The sequence below is a fragment of the Lissotriton helveticus genome, chromosome 4_1 (genome assembly GCF_964261635.1).
Source record: "Lissotriton helveticus chromosome 4_1, aLisHel1.1, whole genome shotgun sequence".
Taxonomy (NCBI): Eukaryota; Metazoa; Chordata; class Amphibia; order Caudata; family Salamandridae; genus Lissotriton; species Lissotriton helveticus.
Genome location: NC_136063.1, coordinates 920,051,536 through 920,070,990, shown reverse-complemented (window position 1 = coordinate 920,070,990; position 19,455 = coordinate 920,051,536). Strand labels below are relative to the sequence as shown.

Below are 19,455 nucleotides of genomic sequence, written 5' to 3'. Positions count from 1 at the left end.
TTCAATGGTTCTGCAGGTGCAGTGACTCCGGGGCCCAAAGCTCTAGGAACCCCTCTAAACATCAAATATTTGCAATATTTTACTACTAAACACGCAGTAACAAATGCAGTTATCTTGCAGGCACTAGGAACATGATTTGAATGGTGCAGCCGGTGCAGTGGCACCGTACTCAAAAGTTGTCAGAACTCCACTAACACATAATATTGTTATAACATCAATTAATTCTATTATTTCCCTCTTTCATTTCATTTTTCAAAATGTTGCTATTACTTACCCGCACTATACCACCAGTAACAGCAAATATAATGCCTTTTTGTACATAAACAAGTCATAACACTTTAACAGAGTTTCTGTAACTTATATTGTACAATACTCAGCAAGCTACAACAAAAAACTATTTATTATTAATCACATAGGCGAAACCAAATGCATTTACCAATACTTGTTGTTTTTGTTATTAACAGAACGGTATGCTCTATTCGGCTTACATTGTATCTGAAGCTTAGAAATAGCTGCATTCATTTAACGATGAGGCATGGTTACATAAGTCCAATTGAGAAGAACAGTCAACAAACACATCTCAACATGTAAAAGATTCAAGCAGGAGGTTTCTTGCAAAAAAAGATCACAAAACTTAACAAAAAGTTTGTTTGCTTCTACTGTAAATTTCACTGAAAGGGAATATTAGTGATCAGTTTCTTTTATTTCTTGTGGATGACTGGAGTAATCATGCTGGCTATCCTATTGTCCTTATCATTTTTATTGAAGGAAGAGTGCAGTGGTGGCAACAATTGCATAGTATTTGTGAGGGGCCTATTGAATCCGTTTGATTATGCTAAGCAGGAGGGAAACTGCTCATCTTTCCCAATATGGGTGGGAGGAGGAGGCCCTGCAGTTGACATACAAGTCCTCCTGGCACATGGGAACACTTATTCCATGACTCTGGCCTTCACACGTCGGTCTCCTGCCGTAGCTGTTTGCAGGCTGGAAGACACAAGCAGAAATAGTCATAAACCACTGACCATCAAAGACATTATAGGAAGCAAATTCACATGACCTTTGGCCGGATACTATCACAGAAATTGACATAATTGTTGACAGGAATTACATAACAAGTGTTTGAAATAGCTGTGCAAGACTTCTTAACAAATAACATGAAAAGCATGTGCAGCAGCTGTGGGAGAGATCCTTTCAAAACAAGCACAGGCCAGGGAGTACAACTGGTCTCACAATGTATATACTGCAGGGGAAACAGCTTGGCAATTCAAGGCTTCTCACAAAAACAGTTCACATTACATGTTCAAGTTCCCAGGAGTTCATCCAATTTTCTTTCAAAAATTGCCTTGAGAGTTCTCCATTTGTTAAAAATTACCTTCATCGTGCCAATGCCAGCATTTGGTTACCAGTATCCCAGTACGCCAAGAATCACATACAATTTCTAGTACCAGGTTTTTGCAGTTAATACATCTCATATACCATGGTTGGTCCATATGTCGAAAATTACCTCCAGCATTACAGAGCCAGCATTTTATCATGGTTTGATTCCTCCAATCCGTCCCGCAGCCATATGCCATGGTTACCCTCTCTAAGGCAAAGAAATACCTCCAGTATGTCAACACCAGCTTTTCATTTTATCATGGTTTGCGTCCCCCAACCAGAACCCTCAGCAACAATATGTCATAGCTGCCCTCTTAGGGGCAAACAAGTACTTCCAGTATGCCAGCACAAGCATTTTTCCACAAGTGTCTCTTCATGTATTATTTCCAGCATTTTGGGGTTTGCATTTTGTCTTGGGTCTCTCCCTTATGCCAAGAATTACCTCCAATGTCCCAGTGCAAGCATTGGGTGCCCCCATATCCAAAGTTTTGGTCAGTATGCAAGGCCCAAAATATTTCCACAAAGGCCCATAGGTCAGAGCCCGCATCTTACCATGGGTGCCCTTCCTTATGCCAAGAACTATCTCCAATGTGCCAGCAGCAACACTTTATCCTGGGTGCCACCATAGCCCAGGATTATATTGAGTATGCCATGGCCAGCGACAGACTCAAATCATGGAGCACGCAAATAAACACACTTTTACTTTCTCACACTGGATCACTCACCCATACTCACTCCCTCTCACATTTAATCTCTTCCGCCTCACTCACTTCAACTTACACTCTCCGACTTCGTCATTCTCACTCACATTCACTGCCACTCAGTTTTACACACACAAACATAATCATACTGACTAGCTCTCTCTCACTTACAAACGTATACACCCTCACCCTTTCACACTCACTCTGGGCCGTGGCACAGCAGCACCTACTCTCCCATTGATAGCTACACCCCTGATACACTCCCATGCCCCCCTCACAATCTCCAAACACTCACTCCTCTAACACACTCACTTTCTATTAACCACTCCCTTGCACTCACTTTTACTTATCTATACCCACTCCCAAGCTCAAACGGTGACTGTCACTTTCCTTGACACTCTCAATCACCCTCACTCACACTGTCACTAAATTTCATTCACTCTGAGAAACACTTCCACACACATGCACAGAGAAACACATTTTTTTACTTCCCGTGCGTCCTTTGCTGGCAACTCTGAGGCTCCATGGTAGCAGCAGAACAGGAATCTATTGCTGGATGTTAAAGCAAGCAAGCTGTGATTCCCTGCACAATGAGAAGTAAGACAGAACAGCAACACAAGGTTTTAAAATAAGAAGACATACCTCAATCCCTCTTCCAGTTTCTTGGTAGGACTGTAAAGCACAGTCCATTAAGATGCTGGGACAGTGGTTGCACTGTTTGTTTGTTTTATTTGTTTGAAAAGTTTTATATAGCGCTGGCTAGATCCGGAGGCATCAGAGCACTTTACATGAGGACGAGCATTGCTTCATAGCATAGTTGCAAGTTACTCGTTACAAAAAAAACACAATTTCAGAGCATAGTTACCAGTTGCTGGAGCGCAGTTACATGCATTAAAACAAATACTTAAGGGAAAAAGCGAGCAAGGGGAGAGAATCAGGGGAGAGAGGATAGGAGGGGGAAAGGCAGACCAAGAATGAAAGGGGGAAAGGGGTGGAGGAGGGAGAAGGCAACTTACAGGGAGACACGGAAAAACAGTGTCCAACGTCCGGTGTACTGTGATCTAGGTGTCGGTCCCACACCTCTGATGTGTGTGGATCCCTATACTCTGTGGACTCTCTCAGGGGAGACACTGAGATTCCAGGGCATAAATACTGGATCCCTCCCCAACAAGGCGATAGGGAGTGCTTTGGCAAGGGGTGCTATCCCCACACATCTGCTTTGGGTGACTTCCTTGACACTGAAGACTCTCTCAGAGGGGTCTCTGAGACTCCAGGGAATAAATGCAGGAACTCTCCCCATCATGGGGAGAAGGAGTGCTTTGGTAAAGGGCACATGGATTACAGTAGTTACAGTTCCAAAAACCAATGCAGGAGAAACGGGTCCCCAGGAGAGGAAAGAGGGAAAGAATGGGAGGGGGAGTGGGGGACAGGGGGCTAGGAAGCGGAACAAATGAGGCAGATCAGCCGTGGGAGTGGAAAACCTTGTGGGGGCCTAAGAGTGTAAAGAAGGGTCCAAAGCTTAGCTGGGGACTCAAAGACATTAAGTCAAGTTTCAAGTTAGTTAAAAACAATTTCCGGTTCATCGCCTGTACTGCCCGGCTTCTCCCACTGCACCGGCATTTTTCCTCGCTTCGAGTCTCGCATATACCACTCGGCTGCAATGAGGACCTCCATGAGGGTCTTTACAGGGGAAACCTCAGGGAAATAGACTGCAAGTCGGATGTGTGTCCCCCACAGAAACAGTGAGCCCTGGAGGCCCTGGGACGCTGCTCACTGGCGTAAAAGATTCACTGATGTGCACCCTGACAGAAACATTTATTAAGAAATGCTGTATGCCTGAGGCATGCACAGTAAATTTGCTAGACAAAATGGATTTTGCCTGTGTGAGGGGGAATGTAGTTGATCTGCTCCTCTCACATGCACAATTCAGACATCTACCTACAGAGTGTTGTAATTCAAAGGAACGCTCTAGAACTGGATCGTGCCACAGCCTCCTCCTCAGCCCCCTACACTTCCTTTTATCAGGAGCCGGGAAACGAGGCTGAGAAGGCTGACCTGCACGCTGGCACCAGTTTTTATGAAAGCATGTCCTTTTTTGTATCAGCTGTGATGCCCAGAGCTCGACTCACCATGAGCTTTCTAGCCTTGACCCACCCTTGAACAATGCATGTCGCCACTGGATACTGCTGTTCAGCTATTATTATTTATTGCTGCACAGAGTGCATGTTAATAGGAATGTTGTTCTGTACACCTGAAAAACGCCTTAGAACATGCTTCCGTTACTGTAACCAGGTTGACCCACATAGATGGAGGTAACACTCATGCTATGTGGCATGCACATGTATTTTGAACTGACATCTTAAAACATTCTGATCAATATGTGTTATTCCAAAACCAATGAGAAGGGAGGAGAACAGTTATGTGGGAAAGGCCCTCATTTTCCCTGAACTGATATATAAATAAAACAAGAGTAGAGGGTGTCTCCTAAAACATAGACGTTAGTTGTTGGAGAGTCTTATATGTGCTGATGAAACCTGCAGATCTTGTGAAGGAGATGAAACATGACCTAAATTAGACACACTGGCACAGTAAATGCCCCTTTGTGTCATGTTATGTTTTAACCATTTCACAGGCCCCCTCTTAATAAATAATTGAGGTAGGGCTCCCTAGAAACAGTTTTAACATTTTCTGTCCTAGTATCTCATTAAGAACATATAGAGAATATCAAATTGCTCCCTCCTACTGCGAGGTTGAGATCACCTGGTGGTGAGTACCTCACCACGTAACAGCACGATGAGGAAGCATGCCACATGATCAACCTTTGAGTGAGGGGACTCCAAGAACACATGTAGTGTACCTGCTGATCACAGAGGAACAGGGCATAGTGACTGCTTGTTTTGGGAGATACCCTTTGATTTTTATTGTTGTCAGAGTACATCTTCCATTTCTTCTCCAGCAATATAAATATGTGATTCTGGTTCACATAACAGACTACATGCTGGGTTTGATATCTTATTCAATTCACTCCACACCCCTACCTCTCCTGTTCCTTCCTCTCCATGATCTCTTAATCTTAATTTCCTCACCTTCAACATGTTAACTCAAGATACTGTTATAGTATTGGTATCTTACGATGTTTCAGCGTCCTGTGTGGTGTGTATGGCTACCATGCCCAAATCTTTGTTTGTATCTTTGTCATTTTACTAGCAATCCAAAAAATATAATGCATTGTTTCTGAAAAAAATGAATACGAGAGAAAAACCTGCACTAGTCGTCATACTTAGTACATATCATTTTCACGCACTAAACATGATATAAACTAATAAATGTGGGGCTATAAATGTCCCTCATTGAGATAGTGTGCAGGTCCTGCATACACATCAGAAAAGTAGCTGACACTCTAAAGATGGCTCTCTAAATAGTGTCGAACACATTGACAGAAACACATTTCAGTCCTCATTTTAAAAAGTGGAATAGTAGTACTCTGCACAGGCAGTTGCAATGATCATTTGTTTACTATAAATGAACTCAGGGTAGCTCACTTCTATTGATATATTTTCCACTCCAGTCTATTTTGCAAATGCTTTGGAGAGACTATGAACGTTTTCTGAATGCCATTTTCTAATACCTTCGAAGGGAAATACCTAGAAAAGAATCAGTAAAAGTGGGTGTAGGGGTCAGATGCTGTAGTGTACAGCTCTGATTTGGGCATATTATCAAGGACAGCGTCAAGAATTATCGCCGTTTTAGCGGCAAAAAACTGCTGCTAAAGCGACGATAATGGGCTTGATAATATGCCCTTGAGAATTCCAATAGAAGCCCAGGTTCTGGTGGAAAGGACATCAAACCTGGGCTTCTATTGGAATACTCCAGGACCTACAATCGGGTAAAGCCCCGGGCCCGAATGGCCTGCCAACTCAAATTCTATAATAGTGAGTAGTATAGTAGCCAAACATATGCTTTACATATTACAGACAGCTAAAGATAAGGGATATCTGCTAGAATATCAGTGTACAGCTCTAATAATAACTATTCCTAAACAGGGAAACCCCCGGAGCAAAGTGGCTCCTACTCAACCTGGAGGTTAAGGTGCTGGCGAAAGTCCTGGAGACTCTGCTATCCACAGTGGTATCCTCAATGTTGCATTCGGGCCAGTCAGGCTTCATACCACAAAGAAGCACTAAGCCAAATCTTAGGCACCTATATGTGGTCCTACATATGACACAAGACAGACCAGGGGAAGAGACTGTTTTGATTTCGCTAGAGGCCCAAATGGCATTCAACAGCATTGAAAGGCTTTACCTCTTTGCTGTGCTTGAGAAATTGGGATTTGGGCAAGGGTTCATCAGGTGGGTCAGGTTATTGTATGGAGAACCGAAGGCGGGAGTACGGGTAAACAGGGTGGTATCCAGGGCATTTACATTTACAAGTGGGACAAGACAGGGGTGCCCGCTATCCCCGATGCTCTTTGCACTGGCACTGTAACTGCTGGCAGCATGGGTAAGGATGGATCATATGGTGAGAGGCATTAAAGGCCCTGGGAAATGGGAAGAACAAACCTAGCTGTATGAGGATGATATTATCCTATTCGCTACCAGACAATACAGCTCGGTGGCCAGGCTGCTCCACATTTTTTCGCTTTTAGACAGCTACTCCGGCCCTACTACTTCCCTTGTTGGGAGATAATCCATCGAGATTGGCCAGAGACACACCCCTGCTAGTGCAGGCATGCTTTAAGTACCTGGGCATACAAATCACCAGAGATCCAAATGACTTCCTAAGAGATAACCTTCTTCCACCGATCGAGAGGCTCAGGACAGACGTGGCACACTGGAGTGGCCTCCCAATATCCGTAAAGGGTAGAGCGGCCACTTTAAAATCATGCCCCTGCCCCGCTTTCTTTATATCCTACAAAACACCCCATGCCGGGTCCCTCCTGACCTCTTTCGGAAGATGGACGGGGAGCTACAGGGGCTCCTCTGGAACAGGGGCAGCTCTAGAATAGCCCTTTCAAAGCTACAGAGGGGGTTTATGAAGGGGCTGGCAGTCCCAGATATTAAGAAGTACTACGGGGCAGCACAGCTGAGCAAAGTGAATGCGTGGGTGTATGCGGACAGGGAGTAGCCCGCATACAGTGTGTACCGACAAGCGATGGGAGGCAGAGGCATCTGACAGTACTATACCAAAAAAGGGAGTGAAACAACTCCCATTACACATTTAGACAGTGACCCAGGTTTGGCATGAGGTAAATAGATATACGAAGTGTGCAAATACCCTGACTGAAAGAACACCCCTATGAGCTAGCGATTTGCTAAGGGATGTGGGTAGATTGGAAGTTCTTCATAAATGGAGGATATTAGAAATTGAATCACTTGGGGATGTGAAGAGCTGCAAGACGAAAACAGCATGGTGAACACTGACAGATTTTGTTATCGTCAATTTGAACATGCACTAAGGACACACATTCAAAAAGGGGATAGCATACCAGAATACACGCCATTGGAGGATAGACTCTTGCTGGACCCCATGGTGTCCAAAGCAGTATTGTTGACATATAGGAAAATCATTAATAACTCACCGGACTGACAGGTCCGATTGCAAGAGGCATAGGAGTCAGAAACAGGAATCCTAGAGGATGATGACTGGGTAGAGGCGTTGTAGGGACCAAGAGAGGTGACCATAAGGTTGTGCTTCATGTTAGTGCAGCTAAGAATATTGCATAGATCCTACCTCTCTAGCTCACTCTTATATAGGCTGGGATGAGGGTAGACACACAAGTGTAGAAGGGGATGTGTGATCATTTTTCCACATTCTGTGGGAATGCACAATTAATTGGGGCTCCTAACTTCTGTGAATACCGAAATGAGTAAGTGCCTTCTGTGAATACCAAAATGAGTAAGCGACTTCTGTGAATACCAAAATGGTAGTACGTTTAGGATTTTTTCTTAAGTTAGTTCTGTGAATCGGGCCCGGTGCTCTTGGTATTCCATCTTAGGATGCAAACCTCTTAAAAGTATGATCTACAGCATCTTTACAGCTTGTGTCTCTAACACTTTCCTTTGGTTTCTGGGCTAGTAATTGAAGAACTGAGTCTGATAAATCTTGAGTCTTAGCATTAAAAAAGGGCACTAAGAAATCACACAGTCATAAAAGCAGCATTGATAGCAGACTGTGGAATAATTTATGTGACTTTAAGAATCTCCCCAGAGATGATAGGGACCACTATGGCCTGGAATTAATATTGTCTGAAGATTTTTTTGTTACTTATGTATTGCACAAATGCAGCCCCAAACCTTACCATCTGTTTCTAATTATAGAAGGGGATTTAAGTGTCATTCTATAGCAAATAATTCCAACCTGCAGGCCGAAATATACTTTTTTTTTGGCCAAGATTTGGAATACTGCCCTTTTTCTAATAAGCTGATATTGAATAATCATCTCTCTGTCTTGCAGTCCTTTAAAGATCTGTTCCTAAAGCCATATAAACCACATCTCAATAAGCCTTTGAAACCTACCCCTTTGTATGACCAAGAAAGCCGCAGAGCCAAGGGGCGCCTCCTGATGGAAAGTAAAGATCATAATGTAGTTGCTGTTTGTGTCGCTCACCAATCATATAAGCAGATCCTTAAAGATAATCAAAGCAAATGGAATTAAACCATCTGGCAGGATCTGTTGATGCTGCCCAGGGCAGGCAAGAAGCACTGTTTTGGCATATTATTTCACATGGTCATATGGGGCTAGTACTCAGATTTACCATTACATACCACCATCAGTCTGTACAGACCATTTTTCAGTGCTTTATGACAATATTCGACACAATCAGTCCATCTCCCCCAGCCCCTTTCCTGTTACTTCTGCATGTAAAGTGCTCTCTTTCCCTCTAACGGATACAAGATTGGCAATCAATAATTTGCACTATGGCAAGGCCCCTGGACCTGACGCCAACCCTGGTGATCTATTTAAATCTGAAATCCATATCTGGAATCATTACATCAATTGCCTCTCAAAGGAAATTCTTAAAGGAGACGATCTGCCCCCTACCTGGGCTGGGGCTCACTTTATTCCCATATTTAAAAAGGGCGATAGGAGGGACCCAAAAATCCCTGTGCTCCTCTTCATGGACGATCCCCTCCTTCTCTCTAGGAATCCATATGGCCTCTTTACTAAATTTGAAGTATTCTGTCTTTCTTGAGGGCTAGAAATTAACACCCAAATGACAAAACTCAGGGCCTTTCGACTCCATAATTCTCGAAGTTCCAATTCACCTTAGGCACCACTCCCTTGCAGTGAGTTCAAACTTGTGATTACCTTGGAATAAGGATTACTTACTCCCTCTCATGGTCACCTCAGATCCCCAAAGCACACTGATTATTTCTCACACTTCGGCTGGTCTCCTAAAAATGCAGTATAGGGCTAAAACCCTAGCAGCAGGACTTTACGGTTATGTGGAAACACTAACCCTAATTTGTTAAAGACGAAGGGGCTTAAGTTTCTCACATGATTGCTCACAAAGGTATTGAACAACTTGCCACCCTAAGACCCCTCTTGTAATGGATCAGACTATGGTCAAATCGTTATCTGAATTCATACAGAGGGGACCTCTCAGAAATTAAGAACCTAGATTCAGATAAAAAAATTAAGTGGCTTATCCATTTAAACGATTGGTGTGCAAGTTTAGACCTTCAGTCCTTTTACACCTCCCTTGAGTGTATTAACTTAAACCCCAAGTATATCCTAAAAATAACCTATTGGGATTTTCTAGTGGCCCAGTGGTATCCAACTACTAATTTTGGATCCATATCTACCCAAAGCCAGTCCTTCAAACCATTTCCTAAATTCGAGGCTTTCCTCTACAAGAATACCCCTCCCCTTGTAAAAAGTCTATACATTAAATATTGCTTTGGCATTCTCCCACTAAGGGCTTATACCAACAAATGGTCTTCAGGCTCTACCAGTATGAGCGAGTGCAAATTGTGTGGGTATAAATCTGAGGATATTGACCACTTTTTGTTTTTCTCTCCATATTACACCGGTGCTAAGCACAAATGGATTAGTCCTTTGTGCCTCAACTTGGGCCTTGACATATTTTTGATTGCCCGCAGGATTTATATCTGTGACTCCTCTGGAACTACAGTGTTTACTATTAGCAAATATTTGTTTGCATCTTGAAATACATGCTCCAGACTTTCTTTTTTCGATATTTAGAACTCAATTCAAAAGTTCAAACAATCAGACCCTCGTAATCAGCTCTTATTCTAAGTACGGAGGAATAGACACGCAACTGAACAATTGCCCTTCTTTTATGCACTTTATTCGATTGTTAATACCTTGTGTGCACTTTATTGTCATATGATTGGATACTATTATGCACTTTACACGAATGCCATTTGTTCTTTCTCGATTGGAGCTAAGAAGGTGTAACTTATCGTTTATTCTATACTTTTATGTCCTCTTGGCAAAATAATGTTTTTTACTACTAAACCAGTAGCATAGCAAGGATGCTATGGGCCCGGGGGAGTAAAATATAGCAATTATCAGGGTTCAGCAGGCCCCTCAAGGCACTGGGCTCCAGTGCTTCTGTACCTGCTGCATCAATGGTAGCTACACCCTATACTATACTGATATTTAGCTAAAAACTGCGCTCATGAGCATTTATGGTCCTTTGAATAAAATGGCAACTAACACAGCATTACCACAAGTGGACCCTCACCTTGGTAGTCACAGTTTGTCGCTTCCTCTCATGAATGTCCGTCTCTGACAAACACACTGTAAAACCGGGAATGAAAAATCAATAATACTGATGAAAACAGTTTCAATGGAAACAATAAAAAAGTAAAGACTGTCCTTGTGATAAAGTATAATGTATCCACTTTGAATCATTCATACTACTTGTCAATCAATAAATGTGGCCCTAATTTATGTTTTGATGGGTACTCGCTTGATGCAGCACAAAACACAGCTTCAATTTACTAATAATTTCAAAGGCCCACAGTTGATTTGCTGACAACCTTTAAGTAAATAAGGTTAAATATTTCTATCCCTTTACTTATCAGCTGCCAACTTTCTTTTGAATTTCAAGTTTTATGATTAATTTCTGAATAAAAGCCTCATGCAACTAAGACAGGCTGAGTAAATATTCCTGATACGGAGATCTGTGAACAACCTGAAGGACACATGATTATAGCCCAGAAGAAATTGTTTTATCCTTCTAAGGTTTATAAAATGAGTACCACTGAAAACGGTAACATTGACTATTATTAAGTGCACTGCCACAAGGCCAGGCACAAGCCTGGCACTGTTATGAGTAAGCCCTATTCATATTAAAGCTACTACATTGCTTCTTTGTTGTTCTTTAATCCCTGGAATGACTGGAAGTCATTTAATCCAAGTGTTTGTTTAGTTCAAAATATTTGATTGAATACAATACAATAACAAGGACATACAAAAATAACAGCAAAATATTTGTACGTCTAAAATAATAACATACATATTAAAGAGAAGCTAATAAATGTGCAAAGGTTTTATAAAAATATCATGGAAATATAGTAAATTATGATACACATTATTATTCCTATATAATATTAACTAATAAAGGTATATTTGGTTGGATAAATCAACTATTAGTAATATAATAACTAACAGTCTTCCAAATTAAAGATTTGATAGACGGTGGCTTAATATTCTTATGACAAGAGAATTCAACCACATTTCTTATATATAATAATCCATTCTCATCATACATTTGTGGACAAATCATTAACGGATTTCAAATTCATAACTTTGATATTAGAAGAAATTAGTAATTCAACAGTTTTTGTAGCAATATATGTTAAATGGAATGTAAGAAGAAAATGTTTACCAATAACAATTTTGCATGAAAAAGAAATATTGAACTAAAAAAATTGTGAAATTGTACACCAGACCAAAATGTAAAAATAATTGGACAGTCAAATAACATAAGGTTTGACATGCCAAGTTCTTTGCTCCACTGCCAACAATCAGATTTTTTCGCTCAGTTTTGCATTATATAACTTACTGTCCAAAAACAATGAAGTAATATAAATGAATTGGCCTGATATCTAGAAGATGGCAACCAGTTTGAGTTATTACATAAATTCTTTTAAACGTTTGTACAATATAGGTATCAAATAATATGGGATTCCAAAATAGACTTATTGTAAAAAAAATGATAACGTTTTCAGATATTAATCTATTATATGTTTTAGAGGCAATATGACCAGATATTCCATGCATACTAATGAAAAGTTCTACTCAGAACACTGGGGATGTGGAATAAAACAATTGTAAGTGATAAGGATCGCACCTCAAAATATAACCAGTTAATCAGTATATTTAGCAATGGGAATATGGAATTTAGTTTGCAAATCAAGAAAAGATAGAAACATATTACTTTGACAAATAATTGAGATGTAAACTATACCAACTTTAATCAAGTTTTCTGAACAAGAGATCGATGTATTCAATTTAATCATGAGATTACTTTTTAGGAAAAACAATCCTATTGCCAAATATTGTATCAATACATTATAAAGCATTTTTGGTTATGCATAAAATTGGAGAATACAATTGTGTTTTTTAAGATCCATAGTAAGGATCGCCTGTAAAGGAAAGGGCAATACAATATTTTCTAGATTGAAACCCACTTTGGTGTTAGATGAGGCGCAAAACTTGAAAACCAATAAACACTATGTTCAGCTAAGAAAGAAAAGTATATTTCTAATAATTAGGCCTACTGGAACTCCCAACTAATTTAGAACTCTACAGAATTGTATGGTTAATCTGTGGACCTTTATTATTCCAAATGAATTTAGCAAGGATTTTACTCATGTTATTAAAGAAAGATGTAGGATAGTGACAGTCAGCATCAACAAGACATAAAATAATTATGGAGATATCACCATTTTAATTGCTTCAATTTCTCCCCATGATGATCAGTAAAGACCATGTGTTACATTTTCCCATAGTTTTCTATATTAATTTCTTAAAATTGAAATCAACTATATTCTTTATTGTTTTAGAAAATAAATACCATGGCACATAAGGGCAGATATATTTCAGAGAATGACAGTGCCAAGAAACATATCCACAGTACCAAATATATTTAATGGAAAACATTCAGTTTTGTTGATAATTAAACCATATCCAGCCACTAAAGCATAAGCAGTAATAATACCTACTCTAGCCGGTAGAATATGAGAAGGATTATTATTATATAAGAGAACTTCATCAGAATAAGCAGAGGCTTTAATTACTGTAGTAGTCATATTAATACCTGTATTATCCATAGAGCTACGAATGTGACTTAAGAGTGGCTCAATGACTAATAAGAGTAAAAAAGGGAACAAAAGACAACCCTGACTAGTACCTCTAAATAAACTAAAGGAAGAGGAATTACTGTCATTAACATAAATTGTTGCTGATGATAATAAATACAATGCTTTAACCATTGAAATAAAGGTAGCACCAAATAGAATGGGTTTGAAATGAAAAATTTCCAATTAACCTCATCAAATGCTTATTCATCATCTAAAGCCAATAAACCTAGAAGGGGCTTAAACATATTCAGGGAAATAAGAGTATGATATAATAATCTAGTATTATGTGATGATAATCTATGTTTCATGCAACCCAAGTGATCTGGATAAATGATATGGTTTAGCATTGGAGAAAATATAGTTGCCAACATTCTTGCATAAATGTTGCTATGTTGATTGATGAAAGCGATGTTGTGATAATTGGGAATTAATGAGTGGTGTTTATCTGCTTTAGGAAGAAAAATAATTGTTGCATCTATAAAGGAGCCCTCAACAGACGAGTTATAAGCAAATGCCTGAAATGCAGATAAAATGAGCAGAGAAACACGGGCAGTAAAGATTTTGTAAAACTCTAGGAATACCAAAAGGACCCATTAGTTTCTTGGTATTTAAGGATCTAATTGCACTACAAACCTCTGCAGTAGTGGGGGAAGGTTCAAGAATGTCTTGGTCAGACTGTGACAAGGATGGTATGTTGCATTTTAGTAGGAATTTATCAATTATGCTATTCTAAGCATCTTGAGGTTAACTATAAAGATTTAAGTAAATATTCTGAAATTCTTGAGCTATTTCAGTATTATTCAGAAGTAATATACCTTCTGAACTTCTTATAGCATATTCTTATTTTATATTTTTTATTCCGAAATAATTAGCAAGAATGCAGGCAGATTTAATTGCATTAAATCAAAACTCTTTTTTTGTGTGCAAATAAAAAGACCTGCTTTATTTAAGGTATTGTATTCACAAACACAATTTTGCAATTGTTTTAAATTGAATGTCTAATGATGACAGAAAAAGCTTTTCAGTTTTGAGATTTGTTGTTCCAATATATTTTGTTTAGAATTGAATAATGTATTCTCATGTGCTATGAAATAGTATACCTCTAGTATACAATTGAAAATCATCCTAATAAATAATGCTGAAGGCATCATCTGTTTTATTGCTATGTAAATGGTCAGAAATGCCAGATAATACCTTGAGTTAATAGTAAATGAGTATTCATTCTTCATCTGGGTGCACGTTTGAGAGTATAATCAAGACTTAAAGAAAATGAAATGAAGGCATGGTCTGAAACAGTAATTGGTTCTATTTTGGGATTTGGAAATATATGACATCAATTCCTAGAAGAATGTAACTAATCAATACATAAATTTAGAGAATGAACACTTGAAAAGAAAACAAAAGCTTTATTAGTGGGTAACAGAGTCACTAATGATCATTTAATTTAGTGTTGACTAAGAATGCTTTAAGTAGAGCATATGGTTTTGTAGGATGACATTTAACTGTATACACTGTATATAAAAGTGGGTCTCAGATCATAGCAAAGTCTCCACCTGGAATAAGATGTACATTCCCAATATTAGATATTTCTTAAGATATTGATTTGCAAAAATTGAGATTGTTTTGTGCAGGAACACAAATGTTAAACAAAGAGAGCATGTATCAGTTTGTATTTGGACGTTCAGATAAAACCTCTCAGAATCATTTTGTGATTTTTGTGATTTAAACTTGAAGATTATATCCATACTATTTTTGATCTTCTGTGCTTTAGATGAAACTATAATTCCACCCTATGTTTTTATCATATTCACTAAAGGGCTTTAATCTATGTCTGTTTCCTGTAGAAAATATATATCCACTTTGCATTTATTCAAATAGTCCAATATTTTCCCTCTTTTTACTGGATGGCTTAAACCTTTGATACTTAACCCGTTCGCTGTGCGCGTCGGCCAACGGCCGTCGCCAGCACTACCTCTGTAGTGCTGCGCATGTCCGTTGGCCGACACGGCCCTGGCCACTCTTCAAAGCCACCACACCGCGGCGGAATTTCGGCCGCGGTAAAGGGGTTAAAGAAGAAATTTTTAAATGATCTATTAAGAATACTATAGTTTTGTTGTATTGGTATAGAACAGCAACATATTAAGCAACATATAAATGTAGTAAACAAACAAATAAGTATCCCACATAAAACAACAAACAAAACAAACAAGATAACTATAACCCTAAGGGAAGAACACACTAATTGGAACATTGAGACAACAAAGATACAATCCAAGATGGAAATAGGGTGCTAAGGAATAAGAGATTTCAACAGTTATGTGGTAAATAGGCATCAGGTGCTATGTATTGAAGCTTAAGAAACCACAGCAACTGGAGCATAAAGAAGAAGTGACAAATCTGAAAGCTAGGAGAAGAATTTAGATTCATGACTTTTCTATATTGTTATGACTGATGGGTCAAAAGGTGCATTTTTGTGATTAGCTTCTCTGAGTCTAGGGAATAAACCAGAGAACTGCTTAAGTAATGCAACTGTTTCATTTCCAAAGTGTTGATGTAAATATATTTTATTCCATTCCACCATTAAAGACAGAATTTCTCTGAGAGCCTTACCTATCAATATGAGGTGCTGATAATGCAGCACTTTAAATATGACTCGTCAGGTTTAGATTGATTAGACTGATTAGGTTTACAATGTATGGAGGTATGTGGTGAGCTTTATCAATTTCAAATTTCTCAGAAATGTTTATTTTCAGTAATGTTGGCAGTAGAATTTCCAGGAAGGCTCTGCAATTATGACCATCAATATTGTCTGGTAAGTGACAGATATGCATGTTATATTGGTGATTTCCAAATAATTTAACAGCATCTTCTTCATAGGCACTATGTGACTAACTTGAGGTGTTAGAAAATCTATTGTGGTTCTAATATTTCTTATTTTAATTTCATTATTGGATACTTTCATGTTAGCCCTCCTAAATCTCTTGAATGTGTTTAATGTCAGAACAGATAACATCAGTATTTTTATGATTGCATGAATTTCTTCCAAGGTTTTTGCAATTGACTCTACATGTGAATCATCTACTTTAAATTTAGCAGGTGGTGGTGGTGAATTAGATTGCTTCCTTTTATTAGAGAGGTGCTGCATATCCTTCATGTCTAAATTAGAACTAAACATATTTGCAGTTTTATTTTTAAATAACAATACAGGTAATTTAACTTTTTTTGAAGGCACAGTCATAAAGCAAACTGTCAGATTTGATAATTAAGGCAGGAGCACCACATTGCATTTCGAATGAGAACAATCTCTTAAAAATCTAATATAAAAAGAGCTTGACTATAGGTTTGCCAGAGATGAAATGAAAAGTTGCGCCTTTTAAAAAAAAGAGCAGAACATATTATTGCAGGACCTCTAAGAAATGGGAAGTTGCAGAGCACTTCTCCTCCCCTCATGCCAGCCCTCCTTACACACTTACTTGGCAGATGTTGCTGGTGACAATTTTCAGCGCCCAATGGACGAAAATCCAAGGACAATTACAGGCATCTGCAGCAATGTGCTTCACATCACTGCAAGGACAGCAAGAGGTTACACATCGCCTAAATGTGTCTTCTAAAATCATTGTAGAAGCTGATATGGATGGAGCTTACATTGTGCCCACTATCTTAGGCTGTGCAAGCTCCCCTGTTGTATATCCATGTGGTTTGCTATTTTAACAGACCTATGAAGTAGAGAGTGCCAATGTGTCACATACATGTATTGCTATATAAAATCAATGAACATTCTTTAATCAACGAACACATATTATGCAGCCAATCAGTACTCACTCTAGAAACATTCACACTTCATCAAATAGTGCTAATTATGCACCCTGCCACACACATATTGCACGCAACATTAATATTACAACCATGAGCACACATGATGCCTTTAAAACTGGCAACTGCAAACAAACTGTCCCTAATAGCATCCAAACTGTGCCTTACAGAAGTTGTGCAGTTCCCCAACTATCTAGACTCCTAGACTTCTCACAATGCCCTTAATCTAGAACCTCCAGCAGCACAGTATTCAGTGTTACATGAGATTACTTGCACAGCTTGGCAAACCAATCACACTGCACCAACAACACTCAATCCAAACTCTTGGGGCAAACTAAAGCAATAACAGTGTCCTCACACTTTAACTCAAAGCATTAGCAAATCATCATATAGCACTAACATTTTATTTGTATATCAATCAACAATGCACATATTGTTTTCTCTAGACTTAGAGTACATGGGTCAAACCAGGTGTCATCACACGACTATGCAATGAACATGGTGAAACTGGACAACCTAAAAGAATTGTAAAAATGGGAGAAACCAAACCAATGGTGAATGAGTGAAACATGAAGAGAGATAATTACGGGTGCATTGTTTACACTAGAACCACTGACTGCTACCACAATTGTGCTCTGAAGATCATGTTGAACACAATGTGTTGAGTACGAGCAATACGACGGATGTAAAAATGTAAACTATAAAGGATTTTTTCTTATCGTAAAATTGGACAGATGTGGATTGCCTGTCAGAAGTGGAATTACAATTCTGGACCTAGACATTTGATGAGGGTGTGGAGTATTATTTTTTAATTTCCCTAAAAAAATGCACTGCATTTTCCAGCCCTAATATTTTATGCAAGGCGCATTCTTGATGTTTTAGTGCTTCCTCTAATTTACAGTGAAGTTGTGCCAGGGATTTAACCTTTGGTCTTTAAGACATTCATTTGTTCTGATATCTTTTAGTTACCTGAAGCAGCACAGCCAGTCATTTATTCTGAACATATTGGTCATCAATTTAAACTTTAAGGCAACTTAATCTGCAATGTCCCCTATTAGCTCAAGGGGCACTGTCATTTCTAGATATCTCTCTCGAGTCAAATGCACGTGCTTGAAAAGTATTTCATACTGCTGTGGTACTGCAAGGTGCTACTTGATCTCTGTGTGAAGTCCAATACAGCTCCTCTAAAAGTGTTTCACAAAGTTTCAGCACTGCAAGGCGTATTTTTTGCGGTTTTTAGATAGTTCAAATGGCAGTAGAGTTGTTTTCTTGAGGAGCATATTACCTTAAACATGGTCAGATCATTTTTTTAGGCATGTGAAAATTAAGGGCCTATTACAATGTCAGGTGGAAGGCCCGTAGCCCGTGGCCTCCGGTATGAGACCTGGGGGGCACCTGTGGGCCCACCCCCCAAAGATCCATGCATCGTGTGGCAGGCACTATATGGTCCCTGCAACATGGTGCTTGGATGTTTAAAAAGTATAATTTTCCTATTGTGGCTTGTGCTGCAGCCCGCAGCTCAAGCCGCAGTAGGAAATATGCACCTTACGACCGCTGTGAAGGTGGTCGCATCCTAATTAGGGAAGCAGGACTACTGACTCCTTGTCGTGGGTCCCATATCTGACAAAATGCCAGTCGAACGCTCGTCCGACCAGCATGGTAATGAGGCACCAAGGGCCCGATGTAGGTAATCCCAGATTACCGATTCTTAAATACCGAATCATACCGATTCGGTATTTAAGAACTGGCAATCGGGATGTAGCTAATTTTACCGAATTAATTACCGAATCGGTATGATTCGGTAATTAATTAATCGGTACTTACCGATTCTGTAATTGCCATTGATTCCTATGGGCCTTGAGGCCCATAGGAATCAATGGCAATTACTGAATCGGTAAATACCGATTTGGTAAAATTACCGATTTTGCAAGGGGGACAGGGTGTCACTTTGACACCCTGTTGCACGCCTGATTCTGGCTTGTGTGCCATGTGGCACACATACATACCCTAAGGGCATGTATGTGTGCCACATGGCACAGGTGTACATGCACAGCCTTTTGAATATTTGCCGTCGGATACGTGCGACCGGCTAGCAGAGAACCCCTCATCACTACAAATTCTTAGAGAATACAGAGACACAGAATATCATTGTTTCCGTGGAGCAAGGAAGTTGAAAAGGTTTTCTTTCGAACCATGGCCGATATATCAGTTTGAACCAGTTGGAATAG

At 39.4% G+C, this 19,455-nt stretch overlaps 1 protein-coding gene across 2 annotated transcripts in view; it reads right to left on the bottom strand.

Annotated features, from left to right (window-relative positions):
• Positions 1–382: 382 nt before the first annotated feature.
• CD226 (CD226 molecule) overlaps positions 383–19,455 on the bottom strand; it is a 305,229-nt gene continuing 286,156 nt past the window's right edge. Inside the window, exons 6-7 of one of the 2 annotated variants that reach the window (XM_078685711.1) lie at positions 10,789–10,844; positions 383–984 (exon numbers count right to left, since the gene is read on the bottom strand). In XM_078685711.1, the coding sequence (XP_078541837.1) occupies positions 10,797–10,844 (48 nt within the window). In that variant the 3' untranslated portion in view covers positions 383–984; positions 10,789–10,796. The remainder of the gene's footprint in view (positions 985–10,788; positions 10,845–19,455) is intronic. The other variant, XM_078685710.1, reaches the window with a different exon arrangement.